General features: G+C 56.3%; 1 protein-coding gene across 1 annotated transcript in view; it reads left to right on the forward strand.

The window, feature by feature from the left end:
• Nucleotides 1–20,199, forward strand: part of NRP1 (neuropilin 1) — a 109,456-nt gene extending 89,257 nt beyond the window's left edge. The window contains exons 10-17 of the mRNA XM_051833422.3: nucleotides 1,405–1,549; nucleotides 4,097–4,201; nucleotides 7,548–7,607; nucleotides 10,770–10,907; nucleotides 12,637–12,908; nucleotides 13,428–13,524; nucleotides 15,910–15,960; nucleotides 17,605–20,199. Of these exons, the coding sequence (XP_051689382.3) occupies nucleotides 1,405–1,549; nucleotides 4,097–4,201; nucleotides 7,548–7,607; nucleotides 10,770–10,907; nucleotides 12,637–12,908; nucleotides 13,428–13,524; nucleotides 15,910–15,960; nucleotides 17,605–17,894 (1,158 nt within the window). The 3' untranslated portion in view covers nucleotides 17,895–20,199. The remainder of the gene's footprint in view (nucleotides 1–1,404; nucleotides 1,550–4,096; nucleotides 4,202–7,547; nucleotides 7,608–10,769; nucleotides 10,908–12,636; nucleotides 12,909–13,427; nucleotides 13,525–15,909; nucleotides 15,961–17,604) is intronic.
• Nucleotides 20,200–20,538: the final 339 nt, after the last annotated feature.

Below are 20,538 nucleotides of genomic sequence, written 5' to 3' on the forward strand. Positions count from 1 at the left end.
ATCGTGCCCAGGGAGGTCTTGCAGGAGGGCATCTGTCCCGGCCAGGTCCTTCCTCATGGCCAGGCTCCCGTGTTGCCCCCGCGTCACCCCCTTCTCGTTCCCTGAAGCTCTGGAGTCAGTGCTGGGGTCCAGAAGCCGACAGTTCCAGGGAAGATGGGAAAGTGAGCTGAGAGGCAAGTCTGAGATGAGCACAGAGACTTGGGTGAAAGCCCCCTGGTCCCCACTGGGACAGAGGAGGGGAAGGGCTGACCCAGGAGCTGGGCTGCCGACCCGGAGCTAACGTCTGCTGGGTCAGATGGGCCCCCGCCTTCTGGGGCGAGCACGCTGCTTGCTGTGCAGTCTGTTAGAGGGCACAGGACTCAGTGGCTGTTCACTGTGTAGTCTATAGCGGGTGTAGGCCAGAGTGGCTGTATACTCTGCAGTCTGTTAGCGGGTACAGGACACAGAGCACCGTTTACTGTGCAGTCTGTACCTGGATGTATAAACGTCAGTCTATCAGTCTTTTGAATTATACATCTCAGCTGTCGGCGTGTGTCTGCCCCCAGTCACTGGTGGCTTTGCCCACTACCTGGCTACTCTGGGGGACTCATTTCAGCACACCTCAGAAAATACATGGGAAACAGATTTAAGAGACATTTTGATCCAAAATTTTTGAAAACTATGCACAGTTTTTTCACAGGCACATTGCATGGGTCTCTGGTAGACCCCTCGGTGGCTTCAGTGGCTAATTTTAGCTTCTAGCGCCTGGTGTCACTTGAGGATGCCATGAGTCCAAGCGTTTTGATCACTCAGGTCAGAGCCTTATGCTGATACACACAGCCATCCCAAAGGCAGCACAGTCAGCTTGGGATTGCCAGTGAGGGTGGGAGAACGCGTCAGGAGCTGGTCCCAGGACTCCTCATGTTCCATTTTCTTACAAGTCCACCGTGGGGTCTTGAGCTCCTTGGCAGACAGCCCTGGCAGTAGTGGCCCCACCCCCGATGAGGGGCAATGTGGTGGGGACCATGGAGCGATGGCCTTGGCCTAGAAGGACCCTGCTGGGCAGTGCTTGGTGCCCAGCGATCACAGTGCGGGGAGTAACTGGCACAGGCCCTGGGCTAAATTCACCCCAGAGGGTCAGCTCCTCCCCTCCTGGGGGACCGCCATGTCTCCGAGGGTGCTGGGAAATGGCAGGGGCTGCCCCGAGTCACTCCCCACTCCTCAGGGAGGCGACAGTCCCCGGCCTGAACCCCACACGTTCCCTCCACCCCTCAGCTCTGCATGGTCCCTGTTTCCTTCTTTCCCTCCGGTTAATGAAGTAGAGGCAGCTGTGCGGAAGCGGCAGGGGGGGCCTCTGTGCCTGCCCTGCCGCAAGTCCTGAGAAACAGGGTCCCCGCGTGCACTGACCGCTCCTCTTCTGTCCAGTCTTTCGAGGGCAACAGCAACTACGACACACCCGAGCTGCGGACCTTCCCACCAGTGTCCACGCGGTTCATCCGGATCTACCCTGAGAGGGCCACCCACGGCGGCTTGGGGCTGCGCATGGAGCTGCTGGGCTGCGAGCTGGAAGGTAGCGTGGCTGCCGCCTCCCCACACAGCTGTGCTGGTGCAGGCCAGGGATGCAGCTTCCCGGGGACCCCCTCTGCTCTGGTCAGGGTCCGTGGGGCTGTCCGCCCATCAGGTGCGATTCATAGAGCACTCTTTCCCCAGTGAGGGACCCTCAGAAGCATCGCACACGTTCACAGTGCCACTATCAGGCCCCAGAGGAGACCCTCCCTCGGGAAGGCAACTCGGAGGCTGACAGCGGCCAGGGCCTGCACTGTGCTGGTGGCCAGCAGGAAGCGAGGCATCAGGCTCAGATGGACACGAGTGAGAGCACGGGCAGTGCTGCTGAGGACTGCACCCCCACAAAGGCTGTACCAAGGACAGACTCCCCCCAGAACCCACAGCTCAGGAGGCAGGTATCCTGTGTGTGATGGCGCCAGTGAGGGACCGCACGCTTGTTCTGAGGCAGGCAGGCACGGACGCAGCTGTTGCCTCCCATGCTTGGGTTTCCATGGCCTAGCCCTGTGCCCGACCTTGGGGCTTCAGCAGAGACCCCTGAATTGAGGGGTGGAGGGCACGAGTGAGCAAGAAGGCTGAGCCTGGTACCCTGGGTAAGTGCAGACTGCAGGTGGAGGGCTCTGCCTACGGATGTGTCTGGTGGAGACCGGCCAGGCAGAGCAAAGACAGGGTTCTGTTCCCTGGACTCCATGTGCAGGCCCCCCCCGAATACCTACTTTGCACCTGTGCTACAGGACACACCTGAGCCGAGTTTGGCCTTCGGTGAGTGTCCACTCTGCTGGACAGCAAAGAGAACATAGTTCAAGTAGGAAAATGGGGCAGAGAGAGAAAGAATCCATTTTCTACATTTGTAGTGTAACACAGAGTGCACTGGGCCACTTCTGATGTGCAAGGTGTGCTTGACAAACAAAGCCTACAGTAAATATGAAATGAGAAGTCGTGTGTCCCTGGGAGGAGGGCAGCCACAGGAAGAGAACGGGTAAGCAGATAGGACGCCACAGTCCTGTGACAGCAGCAGCCAGAGTCCAGGGCACACGTGCACACGTTTGCCCAGAACCGACATGCACACTGTGTGTGTGTGTGTGTGTGTGGTGAGCCTCTGTTTGTTATTGTGTATAGTGGAGCAGTTGAAACTTAGCTGTTTTTAAGACGTATTTATTTGAAAGGCAGAGGGACACACAGATCTTCCATCCACTTATTCTCTTCCCAAATGGTTGCAACAGCCGGGACTGGGCCCAGCAAAAATCAGACACTCCATCTGGACCTCCCACATGGGTGGCAGTGACCCAGGAACTTGGGCCATCTCCCACTGCCTTCCCAGGCCACTAGCAGAGAGCTGACGGGAAGTGGGGCAGCCAGGACCTGAGCCAGCACTCCTGTGGGATGCCAGCGTCTACCTGCTGCACCACAATGCCGGCCCAACACTTAGCTGTTTGAGTCTGTCGTAACTCCGCTGAGTACTGAGGCACAGAGACAGACAGGGTCAACTTTCTGTGAAAAAGCAGCAGTGACCAGAGGACTCCTTTGGGCTGAGGAGGGCAGCGCCACCTCCCCCTCTGCACATTGGTGTGGTTCTGAGGCAGCCAGGGAACGACAGTGAAGTGTGATGCCAAACACAGGGAAATAATAAACAGACTGAAGGAAAAGCCAGACTAAACCAAGTGTAAGGACTTCCAAAGCAGACTGATGAGCGCTGGCAACCTTTGAACCACAGATCCAAAGACAGCTGTCTGGGCAGGGACTGCAGTCCCGGGGAGTCGGGCGCCCGAGGCAAGTCTTCAGATGCACCTGCTCTGGAGAGAGGGCTGTCAGGGGACAAGGCTGCTGCACGAGGAAAGGGGCAGCTCTTTAGCAACAGCAGTGCCAGGGTCCTTCCGAAAGTACACAAAGAATGTGAATCAGAGTAGACGTGGAGCTGGCATCGTGGCATAGCAGATAAAAGGCACCACAGGCCTGCGGTGCAGCTCTGAGTCCCGGCTGCTCTGCTTCTGATCCAGCTCTCTGCTGTGGCCTGGGAAGGCAGCAGAAGATGGCCCAAGTGCTTGGGCCCCTGCACCCACTTGGGAGACCCAGAAGAAGCTCCTGGTTCCCTAGCTTCATCTGTTGTACAGCCCTCTGGGGAGTGAGCCAGCAAATGGGAGATCTCTCTCTATTAACTTTGACTTTCAAATGGAAACAATTTAACCTTCTAAAAAATTTACTTTGGTGCAAAAAACAAGGTTGAAATGCATGCAGCTTTTCCATAACGTGCCCTTTTGAAGCTGCCTGGAATTGCACTAACCGCAAGTTGGGACTCCTTGTGGGGAAGACTGGGCCATCAGACACCAGGGGCATACAGGAGGGCACGAGCCAGTTCCCTCACACTGGGAAGCCAAAGGACAGCTCAAGCGAGCTCTCATCCAAGTTCTCAGCCCAGGGTCACGAGCAGGCTGGCACACAAGACAGCGTCAGTGATGGGGCCTCACAACCCAGGTGCTGGGCTCCGAGGGGGGCAGCCCGCAGCCTGACCACAGCCCTGCAAACCCCTGAGAGTAACATGCAGACCTTGTTTCAGTGCCCACAGCGGGGCCAACCACCCCTAACGGGAACCCCATGGATGAGTGTGACGACGACCAGGCCACCTGCCATAGCGGCACGGGGGATGACCTCCAGCTCACAGGTGAGCCACCATCTCCCTTGTACCTGTAGTGCATTTCACTCTGAGACCACCCATTCTGTGGGCTGGTGGGCACTGGGGGGGTGGCAGGGTTGTCCTGGGGACAGGATGTGGGCATTGTCACTTGCTCATCACTATGACAGTGGCAATCCCAGTCTCTGCTCAGAGCCAAAGGCTAGGATGATGCACTTGGATAAAAATGTCTCTGGGGTTCCAGATGCTAAGATCCCCTCATCTCCCATCCCCTCCCTGAGTGATGGACACTGCACCCTGACCCTAACCACGCCCCTTAGAACGCTGATTTTCCTTTTCTGACAACACAATGACTGATTGATTAGCGCGATGTGTAACTCTGAGGTTGCATTTTGTAATTCATTTCATTGCAAATATGCAAAGACAGCACAGTGGAGGTGCCGTGTACCCCCTGACCTACAGCAGGGCACAGAACCACTGTCACCAAAGGCACCCCAGGACCTCTGCCCAAGTCTAAACTCGGGTTCACGTGACACCTGACTCTCACAGGAGGGTCTGAACTTGGGCCCAGGTGCTGATCTGAGTTTCTACAGAAGAGACTCAGAGCCCAGACAGATTGTCATGGGCAAAACGAGAGGATGTAGCCATGCCTCACACAGATGGAGTCTTGTGACTGGGAGCGGATTGGTGCAGAGGAAGTCAAGTGACTTGTCGGTGACTCGCAGGAGCGTGAGCTCAGCACCCTGAGGCGTGACAACCTGCAGAGAGAAGTCCTCCCCTTCAGCCCCGTGAACTAGGTCTGCATCGAAGCTCACCTCCTCATGTCCAGGACAGCCCATCCCTTACATGCAGAGCTTGTGCAGACGCGGCCACCTGGATGAACACGGGCCTTTTTTTGGGAACACATCAAGTTCAAGGTGAAGGCCAGGTGCTATGGACCCACACAGCACTGCTGGTAATGACTCCACCACCAACCTCAGGGTTGTGGAGACCCTGTAACCCACTGGAGAGGACTTGGATCACAGAGGGTCCTCTCCAGTTGCCTGAGGGGGTGCTTTCCTTATGAACCCTAAAGTGGCAGCAGATGTTGGTCAGAGACAAAGACCGGGACTTACTCCTCACGTCAGAACAACCAACCAACTCCTTTCTCCACCGGTTCTTGACTGGACCCATTGAAACTGAAGCTTGTGACGCCAACAGGGTGGGCACGTTTGCCGGGGGTGAGCTGCACAGGGCTCTAGTCACACAGAAATGTGCAGCTCCTGCGAAGCCATGGTTGGCTTCCCTTCAGTGTTATAAAAGTCCATGCTGATTTTGGTCTTCATATTACCCTATAAAAGAAAGACAGTAGTGTTCTTCCTCAGGCCAGAGTGCTTCTCTCCACAGTGCATAAACGAGTGCAGACAGGAGACCCTATAGGGGCATGGACAGTGCCCACGGCACCCACAGCAAGAGCAGGTGGCTCTGGAAGGCAGAGCCACGCTTCAAGTTCATTTCCAGTATGGAACCCAACTTCCCTTACTGAGAGCCCACTCTGCTTAATGACGCTGTTTGCCATTCTCTCCTACAAAAAGGAAGGCTCATGTGGGGGGGTTCAGAAAGCTCACAGTGGGACCAAAGGGATCTGATGCAGCAAGAGTTGCAGTGCGTGCACGGTTTTCAGTAACACCCCTGCCATGAAATGTGAACGTTTGACCAAGGGCGTTCTCTCCCCCCGCCGGGTGGGGACACAGAGACTGTGGTCACTGCTGCATCTGGCACCTGTTCGCTCCTGCACATTGATGACCTGGTGTCCTTGCTGGGGGCCCTGCCTATACACAGAGGGGCAGAAGCCCTGAGCAATGCACGTCTCCCATGCCTCCCTGCCACAGGGACCATTCACCCCCTCAGCACCTCATGTGCAAATGCCTCTGATGTCACCAGATGGCACAAGGGACCCCAAGAGGCCACATCACGCCTCAGAGCCCCTGGTTCCCAGTGCAGAACCTGGCCCCGACCTGTAACAAAAAGGATGCCAGGCACCGGTTTCCCAGCGGGAATGTGCTCCTCCACGCGTTCTCCTGTGAGCACACTGGGAACTGAAGGCCTGAGACGGCCTGTGTGACCTGTGTGAGCTCCCTCCTCCTGCCCGCTGCACTGAGGCCACGCACAGGTGTGGCTGCTGCCCCATGCCTGGGGCTCAGGCATCTTAAGAGCACAGCTTTGAGGCCCCCGAGTCATGCAGGGCGTCTGCGACCTGTCTCCTCATCTGTAGGAGCTGCAAGGTGGGCCTGGCCTGTGCAGCACTACCAGAGGGGGCACAGTGACGGCACCTCACAGACATCCCCAAAACCTTTGCAGGCCCTGCCCCTGCACCACGGGTGCACCTGAGTAGAGAACAGCAAACCACCAGTCCCCAAACTTCCTTCAGTCATCGGAGAAGCTTCCAGAAATACAGCCTTGAAGACTGCAGCCCTAGAGCTTGCAGTCCTTGGGTCTGGGTGGACACGGGACAGGAAGCTGCAAGTCGAGCGAGTGCTCAGGCCATGCTCCCTGCTGGGCAAGCCCGAATGCTGCTCTGCCATGGAGGTGGAGAGAGGGTGCCGTGGGGGTAGGCGGGGAGCACCCAGGCTGCGCCTGACCCAGCCTGAGCGAAGGCTCGCTCATCCAGGGAGTTTCTTGGGTCTGTGCAGCAGTCAGCTTCTCCAGGCCACACGCTGGGCAGAAAGGCCTTTGGGGGAACCAACAGCTCCAGCTCTCCTGCCCTCCCTGTCAACCCTCAGTCGCTGGAACAGACTGGGCCCAGCCCTGCCACACCCCAAAGCACCATCTGAAACCTTAGAGACGGGCTGCAGCTTCAAGGTCAAGTTTAATACCCAGGGGCCTACAGCACCCGGAAACCCTCGGCCTGCTCCTGTGCTTCATGCATGCTCGGTGGGAGAAGCCACGAGTGCCCTGAGCGGGGTCTCGAGCTGCCCCACCTCCTGAGCACTTTGTAAAGGGATGCGCCAGAATATGCCCAGTGCTTGCGAACTGCTGAGAGCAGGCCTGGAAGGGCCGTGCTGAGTTTGCGAGGGAGCCGTGGATACCGGAGGAGGGCCTTCCAAGCCTCCGTGGAAACGCGACTGAAGGATGAGCACGTTTCACAGAGAGCTCGTGGAGAAGGAGTTTCACGAAATGGTGTACATGGAGGCTCCCACTCCAAGAGCCTTCATCTCCGAACAACACGCCATCACTGTAAGAATCTGTGTTTCAAGGAACTTTAAGGTTCCAGGTAAGCGACCACGTGTATCTGCTGTCACAGCGAGCAGCTGCAGAGAGATGGTGGACCAGCACAGGCCTGCAACTCACTGCACTTTCTCTGCCTTTTCTCCCTTGGTTCCCTGTCGTCTTCCAGGTGGCACCACTGTACTGACCACGGAGAAGCCGACGGTGATAGACAGCACCATGCAATCAGGTACCCCCAAAGAAGCAAGTGTGGTAGGCCTCCCTCTCCCTTCTGCAGCCGTTGTCACATGGGGACAACCCCGGCCTCCCCCGAGGAACTGCCCAACATACTTTAGATGCGTGCGTCTTGGACAGAGCCGTGTTTGCAAACTCCAGACAAGGAGCTCTGTCAGGCGGCAGCCTACTGTTTATTTCCATCACATTCTGCAAAGCCCAGACAGCACAGCGTGTCAGTGCCGCCTGCCCCAGAGCTGGCAGAGCGACAAGGGTGTCTCCAGTGGGCGTGCACAGGAAACCGCAGTTCAGAATAGGGGGCAGAGAGGGAACCCTGGGAGCGGCAGCCCCTCCTCCTATCAACAGAAAGGCCAGCGCTGCTCTGCCCTCTGTTGTCCTGAGTCCTCAGGCACACTGGGTTTGCAGTCTCAGGCTGGCTCCCTACAAGTCACCCCCCCACTCCGTGCCTCCCTTAGGGGCGTCCTGCCCACGAGGGAAAGCAGGGAGGGTGTTATTAAGGGCATGCTTCTTTTGAGGGAACTTAACCCCACTCCCACACAGCTCCAGGGAAACTGGGGAGCTACCTCCCATTCCAAAACCAGAGAACCTGTCCCAGGTGACAAAGCCTGGATCAGAGTAGGGCCAGTCTTGGAAGTCATGTGACTTGCACATGACCTCAGGTTCCTGGGCTCACCAAGGAGCTGCAGGCCAGCAGGTGCTGTCGCAGGGTTCCAGGCATCAGAGGGCAGGTGCCTCGCCACCACCCAGCAGGACCCCCGCTCCCACTGTCAGCACAAGTTCAGTTTCTGCACGTGGCTTCCTGTTGGGGTGCTCTTGTCCAGCTGGACAGTCAGCTCAGAGTGCTTTGCCAGGCGACTTGGTTTCCTGTTTTCCCACTGTCTGAGTCCTGAGCCTGGGCTCTGAGTCTTTGTTTGCTGGTGGTGGAATGTATGGAGGAGCTGGTCCTCCATCACCTGCTGGCCCAGCCAGTGCACAGAATGCCCACCAGGACCTGGTGTCTTCAAGTCAGGGATCGGTCCGGGTGTGCACTCAAGGTCAGGACCACACTCCTCTGGCCGCAGACCTCCCAGCTCAAGTGCAGGCCCCTAAACCATCACATAATTCCACTGCACCACAGACCCACGCCAAGACCTGATACCTCATGCTGAGGACGCTGATTCCTATAATCAACCCAGAGGGCACAGGACACTCCTGTCCTGTGCAGGGGATCAGCAGGTGCATCAGAGCTAACAGGAGTGAGCACTGCCATAGGTGTGTGGCGGTGCTACCACCCACCATGGGTCTCCGCGCCTTCCCAGCCTGTGCTCACCTGGGCCCTAGACCCCAACTCGTCCAGCCAGCAAGGGAGCCTCTGAGTAAGCAAGCTTGCACCCAGGAGAAGTTTTGAATGCCAATTTTAGTAGTTAAATCCTAGGCATGTGTGGTGCTAATGACTCAGTTCCCAGCTGGACCTGCTCACAGAGGCTGTACATGTTCTGAGTTCAGGAAGAGGGTGGGACAGGTGACTGCCATTGGTTTTACTGAGGACCCTGGGGAAACAGGGCGACTCCTGGATGTTAGTTCATCTGTGCATGGACTTTGTTTCTCTTTCTTCTCTCTCTTTCCTGTGCATACTTGTGGGTATTCTATGGGTTTTATCACTTTCTAGCCAGGTCTGAGTTGTTGGCACTGGTAACTCCCCTCCCAATCCTCCCCCACTAAGCACAGTGCTTTTGCCTTCTACTGTATAGTCGAGGCCAGAGACAAAGAGCAGTGGCCGGGTGAATGTTGTACAGTTCTCCTTGTTAAGGTCACAGGACTGGGAAGCACATGGGGTGTACCCTGGGGCTTGGCATGGCCTCCGGGTGTGAGGAAGGCAGACAGAACCAGAGCATGTGGGTGTGCATCTTGGGCGCCACAGTTAAGGAAAAACGTCAAAGCCAAGTGCACATCAGTGTTTTCTACCATGAGAAGGTGTCCATGGGCACTCAGCTGCGTCCCTTCTGTGTGACCCACTCTCACTGCACGGACCAGCTGTGGACTGGAGAGAGCGTGCCCTGCCCTTCCGATGGCCTCTCCCAGGACACTGGCCGGGGCAGCCCCAGCACTACCTGAAAAGGCTCACACGTGTACTTGCGTGTGCCTCGCATGGTTCCCAGCTGGCTACGTCCGCCCTGTGGGCAGTCACCTTGTTACTAGGAGGGCCCACCTGCTTATCCTAACTCCTGTGGTGGTTTCCCTCCAAAATCTGACAGGAGCTCCTCAGACACTGAAACGCGAAGTGGGCGTCCAGATGTCAGCGCGGGGAGCAGGGCCCTGCATGGCAGGCCCGAGACACAAGGCCAGCTTGGGAGGATGGGGCAGAGACCCCGTCCACCAGATCCACTCACCACCCTGGAGGACGTCCCGGGTGCCTCTCTGTTTCAGTGCTGCCATCTTGTGGACCTGAACGCCCCGTGTCCGGGTGCTTCCCGCTCCCCAGGGGGGAGAGGACTCAGGCAGGGGAGCAGGCGGCTCGTGTGCCTCCCATCCCCGGAACTGCTTTAGCTGTTCACTTGGCTTTGCCAGAATGAATGCCCACTTTCCCATATTCCATGCAGGACAGGGAACCCACGCGCGCTCTCCAGATACCCGAGGAAGGTTCTGTGGCTGTCTGGACACATAGTGCGGCTTAAAGTGGGGTGGCCGACTTACATGTAGATTGAGAGAGTCCCTAACAAAGCAGAAACCTACATTAATGGCTAGATTTCTGCCCTGACGGCACAGACCCAGGGCCCCAGCTGCCATGAGAGCAGAGCCGCCCTCGGATGCCCTCCCAGGTCCACTTCCCGCTGTGCATGCACTCGGAGACTCCTCCTTGGGAACACAGCATCCGTCATGCTGGATATCCAGGGAGCAGGAGGAGCCCAGAGTGACTGCCCTGCTTGGGAAGTGGCCTCCCCGGGGACTCCACGTAAACTCCATCGGACAGGCAGCCTGGGTCTCAGAAAAGCTGCACAAAATGAAACTGCCAACCGATCCCATGCACATTCCCGCGATTCTGCACACGCGTTGGGTTCTTGGTTTCCTGGGCCTGTGGCTTTCCCAGACGTGCAGCTGGGCAAACCATGTGTGCCGTGGACGGCGAAGGCCTCCCAGCCTGAAATGATGAATCTGTCTCCCTCCCCGCCTGCTGCAGAGTTCCCCACATACGGATTCAACTGCGAGTTCGGCTGGGGCTCACACAAGACCTTCTGTCGCTGGGAGCACGACAGCCACGTGCAGCTCCGGTGGAGTGTGCTGACCAGCAAGACCGGGCCCATCCAGGACCACACAGGTGCATGGCCAAGGGCTCCTGCCGGCGGGAGGGGTGCTCCGGGGCCTCTGCTCTCGTGGGCTAGGAAATGCCGTGCACGCCCAGTCGTGCCTCTGTGTTCTGGAAACGGGCTCTCTGCCTTGAGGAGGGCACAAGGTCAGGAGGCCGACTTCCCACCCAGGAGGACGGCGCCAGGGCCAGGCTGCATCAGTCTGCTCACTTCACACTTGCCCTGGGGTTCTGATCACGGACAGTTCCAGACATACTCAAAAGCAGAGGCAAAGGGCACCATGAGCTGGGTGAGTGACCAACCGAAACAGCCCCAAAGCACAAGGCGAGGCTGTGTCCCTCTCACCCCGAGTCTAGAGTATTCCCCACCAAGTCCAGGCATCTTCCGTGCCCCCTCACTTATTTGACAGCTACAGACAGTAAGAGAGCCCGGGGCTTCCTCATGGGGGAGGCTGAGGGTGTAGACCTCAGCCAGCCCCCGCTCTGTCTCCCTGTAAGAGGCAGTGGGGGCAGGGCTGGCGGCGGCTACAGTGAGCTGCCCTATCCAGCCCACCCCATTCTCCTTGGCTGGCCCCAGCCCGTCCTGCCAGACCTCACTCGAGCTCGTCCCTGCCGTGCCCTGCGTGAGAGCGTCTGTGGCCCGTGGCTGGGCAGGACCCTCACATCACTCTCCTTGTCTTCACTCCCTCCTCCCTTAAGGAGACTGAAGGGGCTGCCTTCTTGCCTAATGAGAGTGACAGGGAAATTGGATAAAATTGGGCTCCTCAGTTCTGACACACTTCCCATTGAATCTTAAGACAAGCAGTTTTAGAAAACTTAAAATACTTTGACTGTAAATGGCATCAAATTAACTAAATGCAATTAGCCCAGATGAAGGCAGTAATGGTGGGAAAATTGATGCAAAGTGGGGCCTAATGGTCCGTCAGTCCTGACACTCAGAGGTTAGGACTCTGAAGCTCAAAAGCTGGCAGAGGGAGAGTGCTAGTGACAAGTGTTTCCAGCCCAGACCAGAGCGGGAAAGCCTCAGAAAGGGGGCAGCTGAGAGCTTGCCCTGCCCACTGCAGGGCAGCTGTCCCTGGCCAGCAGGAGGTGAGCCGGGGCTAATGTCAGTCAGCGCCGGGCATATTTTTGTAAGGCTACTGGGTGGAACGTTGCAAAGCAGGCACTGGGTTGTTTTAATACAGTCTGGGTAAAAGATCCTGCTATCCATTGTTTTAATTTAAAAGATTTATTTATCTGAAAGAGTGACAGACAGATCTTCCATCCAATAGGCCAGGCCAAAGCCAGGAGACAAGAGCTCCATTTGGGGTCCCACACTGGGTGGCAGGGACCCAACTACTTGAGCCATCACCTGCTGCCTCCCAGGTGCACATCAGCAGGAAGCTGGATCAGAAGAAGAGCCAGGACTCGAACCCAGGCTCTGATATGGATGTGGGATTCCCAAGCAGCAGCTTAACCATGGCACCAAACACCTGCCCCAGAAACAGGTTTTCAAGGAATCAGACAAGTTCTGTTTGCTGTGGGTGCCAACTGGCTTCTGCCTACCCTCGGTGAGGAAGCCCAGGATGGTGCATTCCTGTAAGACCTGTGGGAATCCATGCTGCCCCCAGCTTCCCTGCCACACACCCATTCCCAGATGTTCACAGGATGGCCTCGGGCACCCTTCTTCCCTCTGCTGAGCAGAGAGACAACAGCGCATACCCCAGCCACCTCCCTCACCCCTCTGTGTTTGTTGCTACAGGAGACGGCAACTTCATCTACTCCCAGGCTGATGAGAACCAGAAGGGCAAGGTGGCCCGGCTGGTGAGCCCCGTGGTGTCCTCGCAGAGCAGCGCCCACTGCATGACCTTCTGGTACCACATGTCCGGCTCCCACGTGGGCACACTGAGGGTCAAGCTGCGCTACCAGAAGCCTGAGGAGTACGATCAGCTGGTCTGGATGGCCATCGGGCACCAAGGAGACCACTGGAAGGAGGGCCGTGTGCTGCTGCACAAGTCCCTGAAGCTTTACCAGGTGTGGCCATGTCCTGGGCTGGGGACTCAGGGCTGGGGTGAGGAGACGCAAGGGCTCCTACAGCGACGTCTGCCCCGAAGACGTCCTCCCTGGAGCCCAGCCCCATGTGCTGGGAGAGAAGCTGCCTCTTGCCAACAGTCGGCCACCACCATGTAGCACTCCTTCCATTTGCTGCCTGTTCCCTGGATTTTTCTTTTTAAAGTTGATTTATTTGAGAAGCACAGATGCTAAGCCAGAACTCCATCCAGGTCTCCCACGTGTGTGGCAGGGACCCCCACTCACCTGCTGCCTCCTGGGGTGGGCATTAACGTCCAGTGGAGGATGTGGGCAACTTAACCGCTGGGACCAATGCCCTCCCCACACCCCTTCCATAAGTTTGAATTCTGTGCCATCGCCGGCAGCCAGCACGGACTGCTGGGCCAAGTGCTGGCATTCGGGCTGGACTGCACGTCTGTGCCCTGGCTCAGGCTGCAATCAGGGCGGCCACTTACACCCTGTGAAATGTTCTCATTCTGGCAGGTGATTTTTGAGGGTGAAATTGGCAAAGGAAACCTGGGTGGGATTGCGGTGGATGACATCAGTATCAACAACCACATCTCCCCAGAGGACTGTGCAAGTGAGTATGACTGCCGTGGGTACCAGTGGGTATGTGCCCCAGCGGGAGCCTCCGTGCTGATGGCTCTCACCCACTCACTCACACCTGGTGGCATAACAGGGCCTGAAACCAGCCAGTTCACCCTTAGCTGCCCCATCACCTAAACTGGTTCATTCAGAAAGTCTGATTGAAACCCAGAAAACCTGTAAGTAATATGGAATCCAGCAGAGAAGACAGGCTTGCTGCTGACACTGCACTGGCCACGGCAGTAGTGACAGAGCTGGAAGCTCAGACACCCGTCTCATTCCACAGACCTGGGCTATACCAGGGCGACCCTTGGGACTTGATAAGATGACACTGTTGATGAGTTGTGTAAGCTTTATGGAAATTGTGTAGGTGTTTCCAACTCTGAAAAGAGCTGACACAACTTAAGAGAAGCAGTGAGGCCCAGAGACTTTGTCTCATATGTGGAAGCTGGTCTTGGTAGGCCCGGCCTCACATGACGAGGTAACTTTACACTCCTGCTCTTGATGCAGAATTGCAAACAGCCTCACTACAGGCAGTGGTCAGTCTGCAGCTCCGTCTGCTGCACAGAACCTTTGCTGGAGACCATTACATCAGAGGATATTAATTACAGCAAAATGGAAAAAACCTACCAGGCAAATCTAAGACAAAGGGGGCCCATAGGCTATAGTGGGTCTCTGGTCACTCCACAACTCTCAAAGCTTTATTACACAATATAGTGACTACAGAATCCCTGCAGTGGCAGTCATTTGGGAGGGTCACCTGATGACACTGGGCAAGAAACAGGAGAGTGAAGTTGTGTGTCTCTGGACTACATGAGGAATCTGTGTGTGCCACAGCACTTAGCAAGCTGTCAAGAAAGTTGTAACTGCATTACACATGACCCGCATCCAAGTCCACACCACAAGCAGGCCGCATACTGACACGGAGCAGCTGCACCACTGTCCACCTCCCTAGTCCACACCACAAGCATGCGGCATACGTCAGGAGCAGTTACATCACCGCTGTCCACCTCCCTAGTCCACAGCACAGCTAAAGCGCGTATGGCTGCCACGTACTGACAGAGCAGGTGACAGCACCACTGTCCACTGCAGGGTGAGAAGCTGACAGGTGAAAGCCAGGTCTGAATGAGGACACAAAGTGAACTGCAGAATTATAATTCTGTCCAGTGAGTTTTCACCAGCTACATGCCCTGTGCCAGGCAGTGTGCCAGGTTCTGCTGGAGATAGGCTAATGCGATGGATACAGGGGCCCAGACAGCTGACTCTGAACATTTTCTTCCCGTGGAATCTGTCCACTCCACATCAGTGGCTGCCAGCACCCACAAGTCACAGCTGCAGGTCCCCTGAGACGCCTCATTTGTGTCACTCCAGCAGTACAAAGGGACCAGAGACAATTCTGCAAGCCCCTGCCTGTCACTCCTATTACTCATCACACCACGAATGTTTACTGAAACGCTGGGTGCTGGGGGAGCGCAGCCAGCCAGCAACTCAGAGATCATCCTCCCCCCCCTCCCCGTACTCAGTGCCACCGTCTGCAGAGGCGTTTAGTATAACCAGAGACTGGTTATCGGCGCACAGGACACAACCCCTCCCTGCAGAGAGCTAGTGTGGCTTGGTGTCTGCCACCACAGAATGGCAGCCCCACGTGCGGCCCCTAGTCCTCCCTTCTCACCGACACCACAGTGGATCTCCCACCCTTCCCTTCCTGCAGCCACACCCCTGCATTTAGCTGCACACCTAAGGAGGGGCCCCTCGCACTCCCTCCCCAGCACTGGGTGGTTTGGGGGTAGGGGCAATTGTGCTGACACCTCCAGGGGAAGTGCCACAAAGGCTGTGTGGGCTGTGCCGTGGCTGGTGTGGTCTGTATGGGAGGCTGTGTGGGCTGTGCCGCGGCTGGTGTGGTCCGTATGGGAGGCTGTGTGGGCCGCGCCGCGGCTGGTGTGGTCCGTATGGGAGGCTGTGTGGGCCGCGCCGCGGCTGGTGTGGTCCGTATGGGAGGCTGTGTGGGCTGTGCCGCGGCTGGTGTGGTCCGTATGGGAGGCTGTGTGGGCTGTGCCGCGGCTGGCGTGGTCTGTATGGGAGGCTGTGTGTGCCGCGCCGCGGCTGGCGTGGTCTGTATGGCAGGCTGTGTGGGCTGTGCCGCGGCTGGTGTGGTCCGTATGGGAGGCTGTGTGGGCTGTGCTGCAGCTGGTGTGGTCTGTATGGGAGGCTGTGTGGGCCGCGCCGCGGCTGGTGTGGTCTGTATGGGAGGCTGTGTGGGCTGTGCCGTGGCTGGTGTGGTCTGTATGGGAGGCTGTGTGGGCTGTGCCGCGGCTGGTGTGGTCTGTATGGGTTTGTATGTTGTTGGCCATTCAGATCTCTCAACTGTTTCACTTGTCAGAACCAGCAGACCTGGACAGAAAGAACCCAGAAATTAAAATCGATGAAACAGGTAAGTTTGTCTTGTGGACCGATGTTTTAAAATAGTTCTCAATATCTTTGGGAGGGAATGTTCTGGGACTTCAGTTCAAATACAGTGAACCCCAGAGGAGGCTCTGGTGCAGGACAGGAGGCTGTCCCAGGAGGTATGAGGTAGGGCCCTGGGTCTGTCTGAAGCGGGACTCACAGGAGCCCAGCAAGGCCGAGAAGAGAGACCACAGGGCTGTTTCCACCTGGGAATTTAGAGCCAGCCCCCGTCCTGGGGTCTGGCTGACTTCGGGGATTGTCAGTTGGGTTTGGTTCATCTTCTCCCAGCCCCCCCCCCCCAGTTTAGGGAGTGACAGTGCGGAGGATGGCAGTGAGAATGCACTGAGTCCCGAGCACTCCACCTTTGCTCTCTGATCTCCCCCATGGCAGCTCCCCTCTTAGAACCACGGGGACGCTGAGTCAGGCTGCCCAGAGGCGGCGGGATCAGCTCTCAAGTCCGCGTCATCACTGAGTGCTGTGTTGCCATCAGTGGCAAGCCATGGCTTCAGAGTCAGGCCCTGTGGTGGCAGTTTTGCGCTCCGTGCCAGCACTGGGGTTGGTGGCCACTGGTGGCCACACTACTCAGGGTTGCCGAGGGCTGGCCCAGATCCTCCCCCTCCACTGCCTACTGCCTGAGCGGCAGTGACGTGCAGGGAGCCACGCTGCAGGTGCACAGAGGTGGGTTCAAACAGCCTCCCCTCTAGGAAGAGCGCCTGGGCACTCCCGGCAGCTCTGGTTTGCTCTGGCTGGGCTCCATCAGAGCGCCGTGGAGCAGGCAGCACGTGGGCTGTGCACTCACACTGTGGTCCTTCCTTTCTTAGTGCCAGGTGACCAGGCTCAGTGCTCCCATGCTAGTCATTTCCTGTGTCCCCGGGGCAGGTGTCCACACGACAGGGGCAGTCTCTCTGCTCGAGCCACAGTCCCCAAGTGAGGAGTCTCCAGAAAGTTCATGGAAATCCATATTATGAAAAGACTACATCAATTTCAGGGTTTTTATACCAAAATAAACATCTTTTTAAAAAGGAAGATTTATTTGAAAGAGCAACAGAGAGACAAGGAGAGACAGAGACACATCTTCCATCGACAGGTCTCCCACGTGGGTGCAGGGGCCCAAGCACAGGGGCCACCCTCTGCTGCCTTCCCGGGTGCAATAGCAGGGAGCCGGATTGGAAGTTGAGCAGGTGGGACTCAAAGCAGGGTTCCGACAGGGGATGCTGGCCGTTTAACCCACTCCTTCACAGTGCCAGCCCCAAAATAAACTTATCTTCTCATTCTGTTTTTGCATGAACTCTGGAGTCACCTTGCATGTCTGCAAAGTCCCCCCTCGGTGAGGCCACCGTCCATGCTTGCCAGATACGGTGGAAGCACAGCCCAGGGAGTTCCTGTGGGCTGGTTTGGGATCCGGGGACGCTCAGTGTCCCCCACCCAACAAGCCAGTGACTGGCACCCTGCAAGGCTCAGGGTCTGCGTGTCCGGCGGGGGTTCTGCCGAGGTGGGTCACAGTCTGGCTCCTAGAGGACACAGCCTCCCCTGTGCTAGGGTTGGCTGCCCCAGAAGCTGAGCTGCCCAATTCCCCTGCACCCCCGTGGCTGCTCTGGTGCTCACGCAGCCCACCCTGCTTCTCTCCTAGGCAGCACCCCAGGTTACGAAGGCGAAGGGGAAGGAGACAGGAACATCTCCCGGAAGCCAGGCAGCGTGCTGAAGACCCTGGACCCCATCCTCATCACCATCATCGCCATGAGCGCTCTGGGGGTGCTGCTGGGCGCCGTGTGTGGGGTGGTGCTGTACTGTGCCTGCTGGCACAACGGCATGTCGGACAGGAACTTGTCTGCCCTGGAGAACTACAACTTTGAGCTCGTCGACGGCGTGAAGTTGAAAAAGGACAAGCTGAACACGCAGAGCAGTTACTCAGAGGCGTGAGAGCAGGCAGGCGGCGAGGCAAGTTGAAGAGTCTAAAGCCGGAGTGGAGGACAGGGCTCGGCACTCCGTGTGGCTGGGAAGCGCGTGGACGTGGACGCTGAGCCAGGCTCTTCTCAGGAGCTGCCATGAGTGTGGCCGGCAGACACGAGCATGGAGCACGCTCCCTCGCGGCTGTGTACAGTCAGGCATCACGTGCTTGGTGTTGACACCAAGTGTGACTGGCCTAACCACTCACTGCAGCTCCGCTCCCCACTCTCTCCTCCCTGTCGTGTGCGCTCTCGGAAACTGCAGAATCCACCATGCCGTGGGCTCTGTGACGGATGTGCCACCTGACGTAGCCCAGTGCCCAGAACATACAACAGCTGCGTTTCCGGGGACCCCCGAAGCCGTCCCTGTGTGTCGTCGCCCACGTCGCGTGTGGGCCGCGAGGGGTCAGGACGTCTGGTTGTAAAGGTAGCCTCAGTCCCAGGCTAGCGTGTGAGCTCTCTTCACGAAGCAATACCCTCAGCTCCTCTGCACCCCCACCCCCAGTGTCGTGCAGAACCTGGCGCTCGTGAGCTCCGCGGACAGAACTGCGCATCGCACTCCGCCGCTAGCAGCCGGGCACACCGCCAACGGCCACGCCCAGTCCTTGGCACTGGCTAGTCTGCATCCTTCAAGTGCCTTTCATTTGTACTGGTTCATCGTGTTCCATTGGCGACCCACTCTGTTTCCCACCCGGGAGCCCCGCTCCGAATTCCAACCCTGGCACTTGCAGCCCAGACAGAAGGGATCTCTCGGTGCGAGACGCCGGCCCCGGGAAGGCAAGGGCTCTGAGACGGCAGTGTGGCTTGACCGGTCTGCTTCTCCTGTGGTTCAACCCCGTGTCTCTTGATGCTTTTGTATAAAGCTGCAATACTCTTCCTGTTCTTTCATATGGAATGTATTTTCAAATGTAAACTATTGCTATCTCTCTCTCTCTCTCTCTCTCTCTTGCTCTCTCTCTCTCTGTTTCTTTCTCCTAGAATTTAAACATTTGCCATTGTCCAGGAAAAAAACTTGCAGCTTTAACCTGCTGGGAATGGCAAACGACTTTACTAGACTTTATGTTTAAAAGTAAATAAATAAGGGAAATTCCTAACTTTGCCCTCCAAAGTCTAACTTTGGTTTTCTTGTTAACTGGTTAAAGTGACAGTATCCTTTTTCCTTAAGCCAGTTGTCTGTCCCAGTCAGAACACTCTTCCATAGAAATGTTTGCATTTATTAGAAATGGCGGTAACCCGAAGGAGGAAATAACACTGACTGGCTTTCCAGTGAGACCCAGAGGACGGACGGAATAAAATCTTGAGAATATCTAAAAACGTGAGATGTGCAGAAGTGCCATGAGCACCCACTGTACAGACGCAGGGTCAGATGGGGGGGGTGGCAGGGAGGCAGCTTAAGGAAGGAGCGGGGGGACAGACGTCCAGACAGGTGTGTAGCACGAGCTACTGGGCCACAGCCCTGAAAGGGTACACGTGACCTGATGCTTCCTGAAAGTTCAGACAGCCGGCCCTGGGGGCTGGCCCGACCTCCCCCTCCAGCGGCCACGCTGTGCAGGATGGGAAGTGCCCACTTCCTCTGGCGGCAGCACTGCAGGTGCCCCCCCCCCCAGTCCTTTGGCTGAGCGACATCTGCATCACAGACCCCGGGTCCATTCATCTAGGTTTACTGGGATGGAGAACGCTGTTTGCTTCCAGGAAAGTATTGATCACCAGGAATGAACAGCTTCTATCCACAGAGGCGTTTGTTCAGCCCTAACGCTAAGTCACACCTGATTTTTTTTTTAAAGGCAACAGACATAAATTGTCCTCAGCCGAGGAAAAATGATACTGCAACTTTAAATTTTAAAGTATCTTGCACTGATAAATATATTTAAAAATTATATGTTTATAAAGTTATTAATTTGTAAAGGCAGTGTTACAGAATGTTCAGTTTATATTGTTTTAGATTGTTTCGTAATTTTAAAGGTGTAAAATAACATATTTTTTCTTTATTGAGATCTATAGAACTTTCTGTAGTAAAATGTTTTCATTTTACTGGTATATTATTGCTTCATGTTTTGTACCATCATAAAACTTTGTGCAGATTTTTTTTACAGAAATTTTTATTTTCTATGATAATATGACACTTGTAAAATGAACAGCAAAGCCTTAACTTTAACTGATGTTTGTATTCTCAGACACTGAGCAGCATAAAACCACACAGGACTGAAATGTAACCTAAACTCCGAACTATGACTACTACATTCCAAAGAAACAGCCGAATTAAACGTTTTCATAAAACACCCCAGCTGTGACGGCTCTTACTGCGTCAGCTCCTTTCTGCTTAGAGAAACGGGTGTTTGCTCACGGGTCACTTCCAGGGCTGTTCTAAGTCCTCATCTGCAAGTACCCCAGAGCGAGCAGCTGGTAAGGGACCTCCCGAAGCTCACTGTCCACGCAGACTTTCAGCAGGTGGACGTGGACGGCTGGCGTCACAAACGGCAGCTGCCCAGCCCCCGAGCGCCTGCATTTCATGTGAAGCCCTCTTAGGGTTGGGAAGTTGTGTCCCGGAGGAAGACTAGGGCAACAGACAATCTCCACCCACATGATCAGTCAGGTAAGGCAGGCGTGGGCAAGTACCT

The sequence above is a fragment of the Oryctolagus cuniculus genome, chromosome 13, assembly GCF_051225735.1.
Source record: "Oryctolagus cuniculus isolate XC-2025 breed Fujian yellow rabbit chromosome 13, ASM5122573v1, whole genome shotgun sequence".
Classification (NCBI taxonomy): domain Eukaryota; kingdom Metazoa; phylum Chordata; class Mammalia; order Lagomorpha; family Leporidae; genus Oryctolagus; species Oryctolagus cuniculus.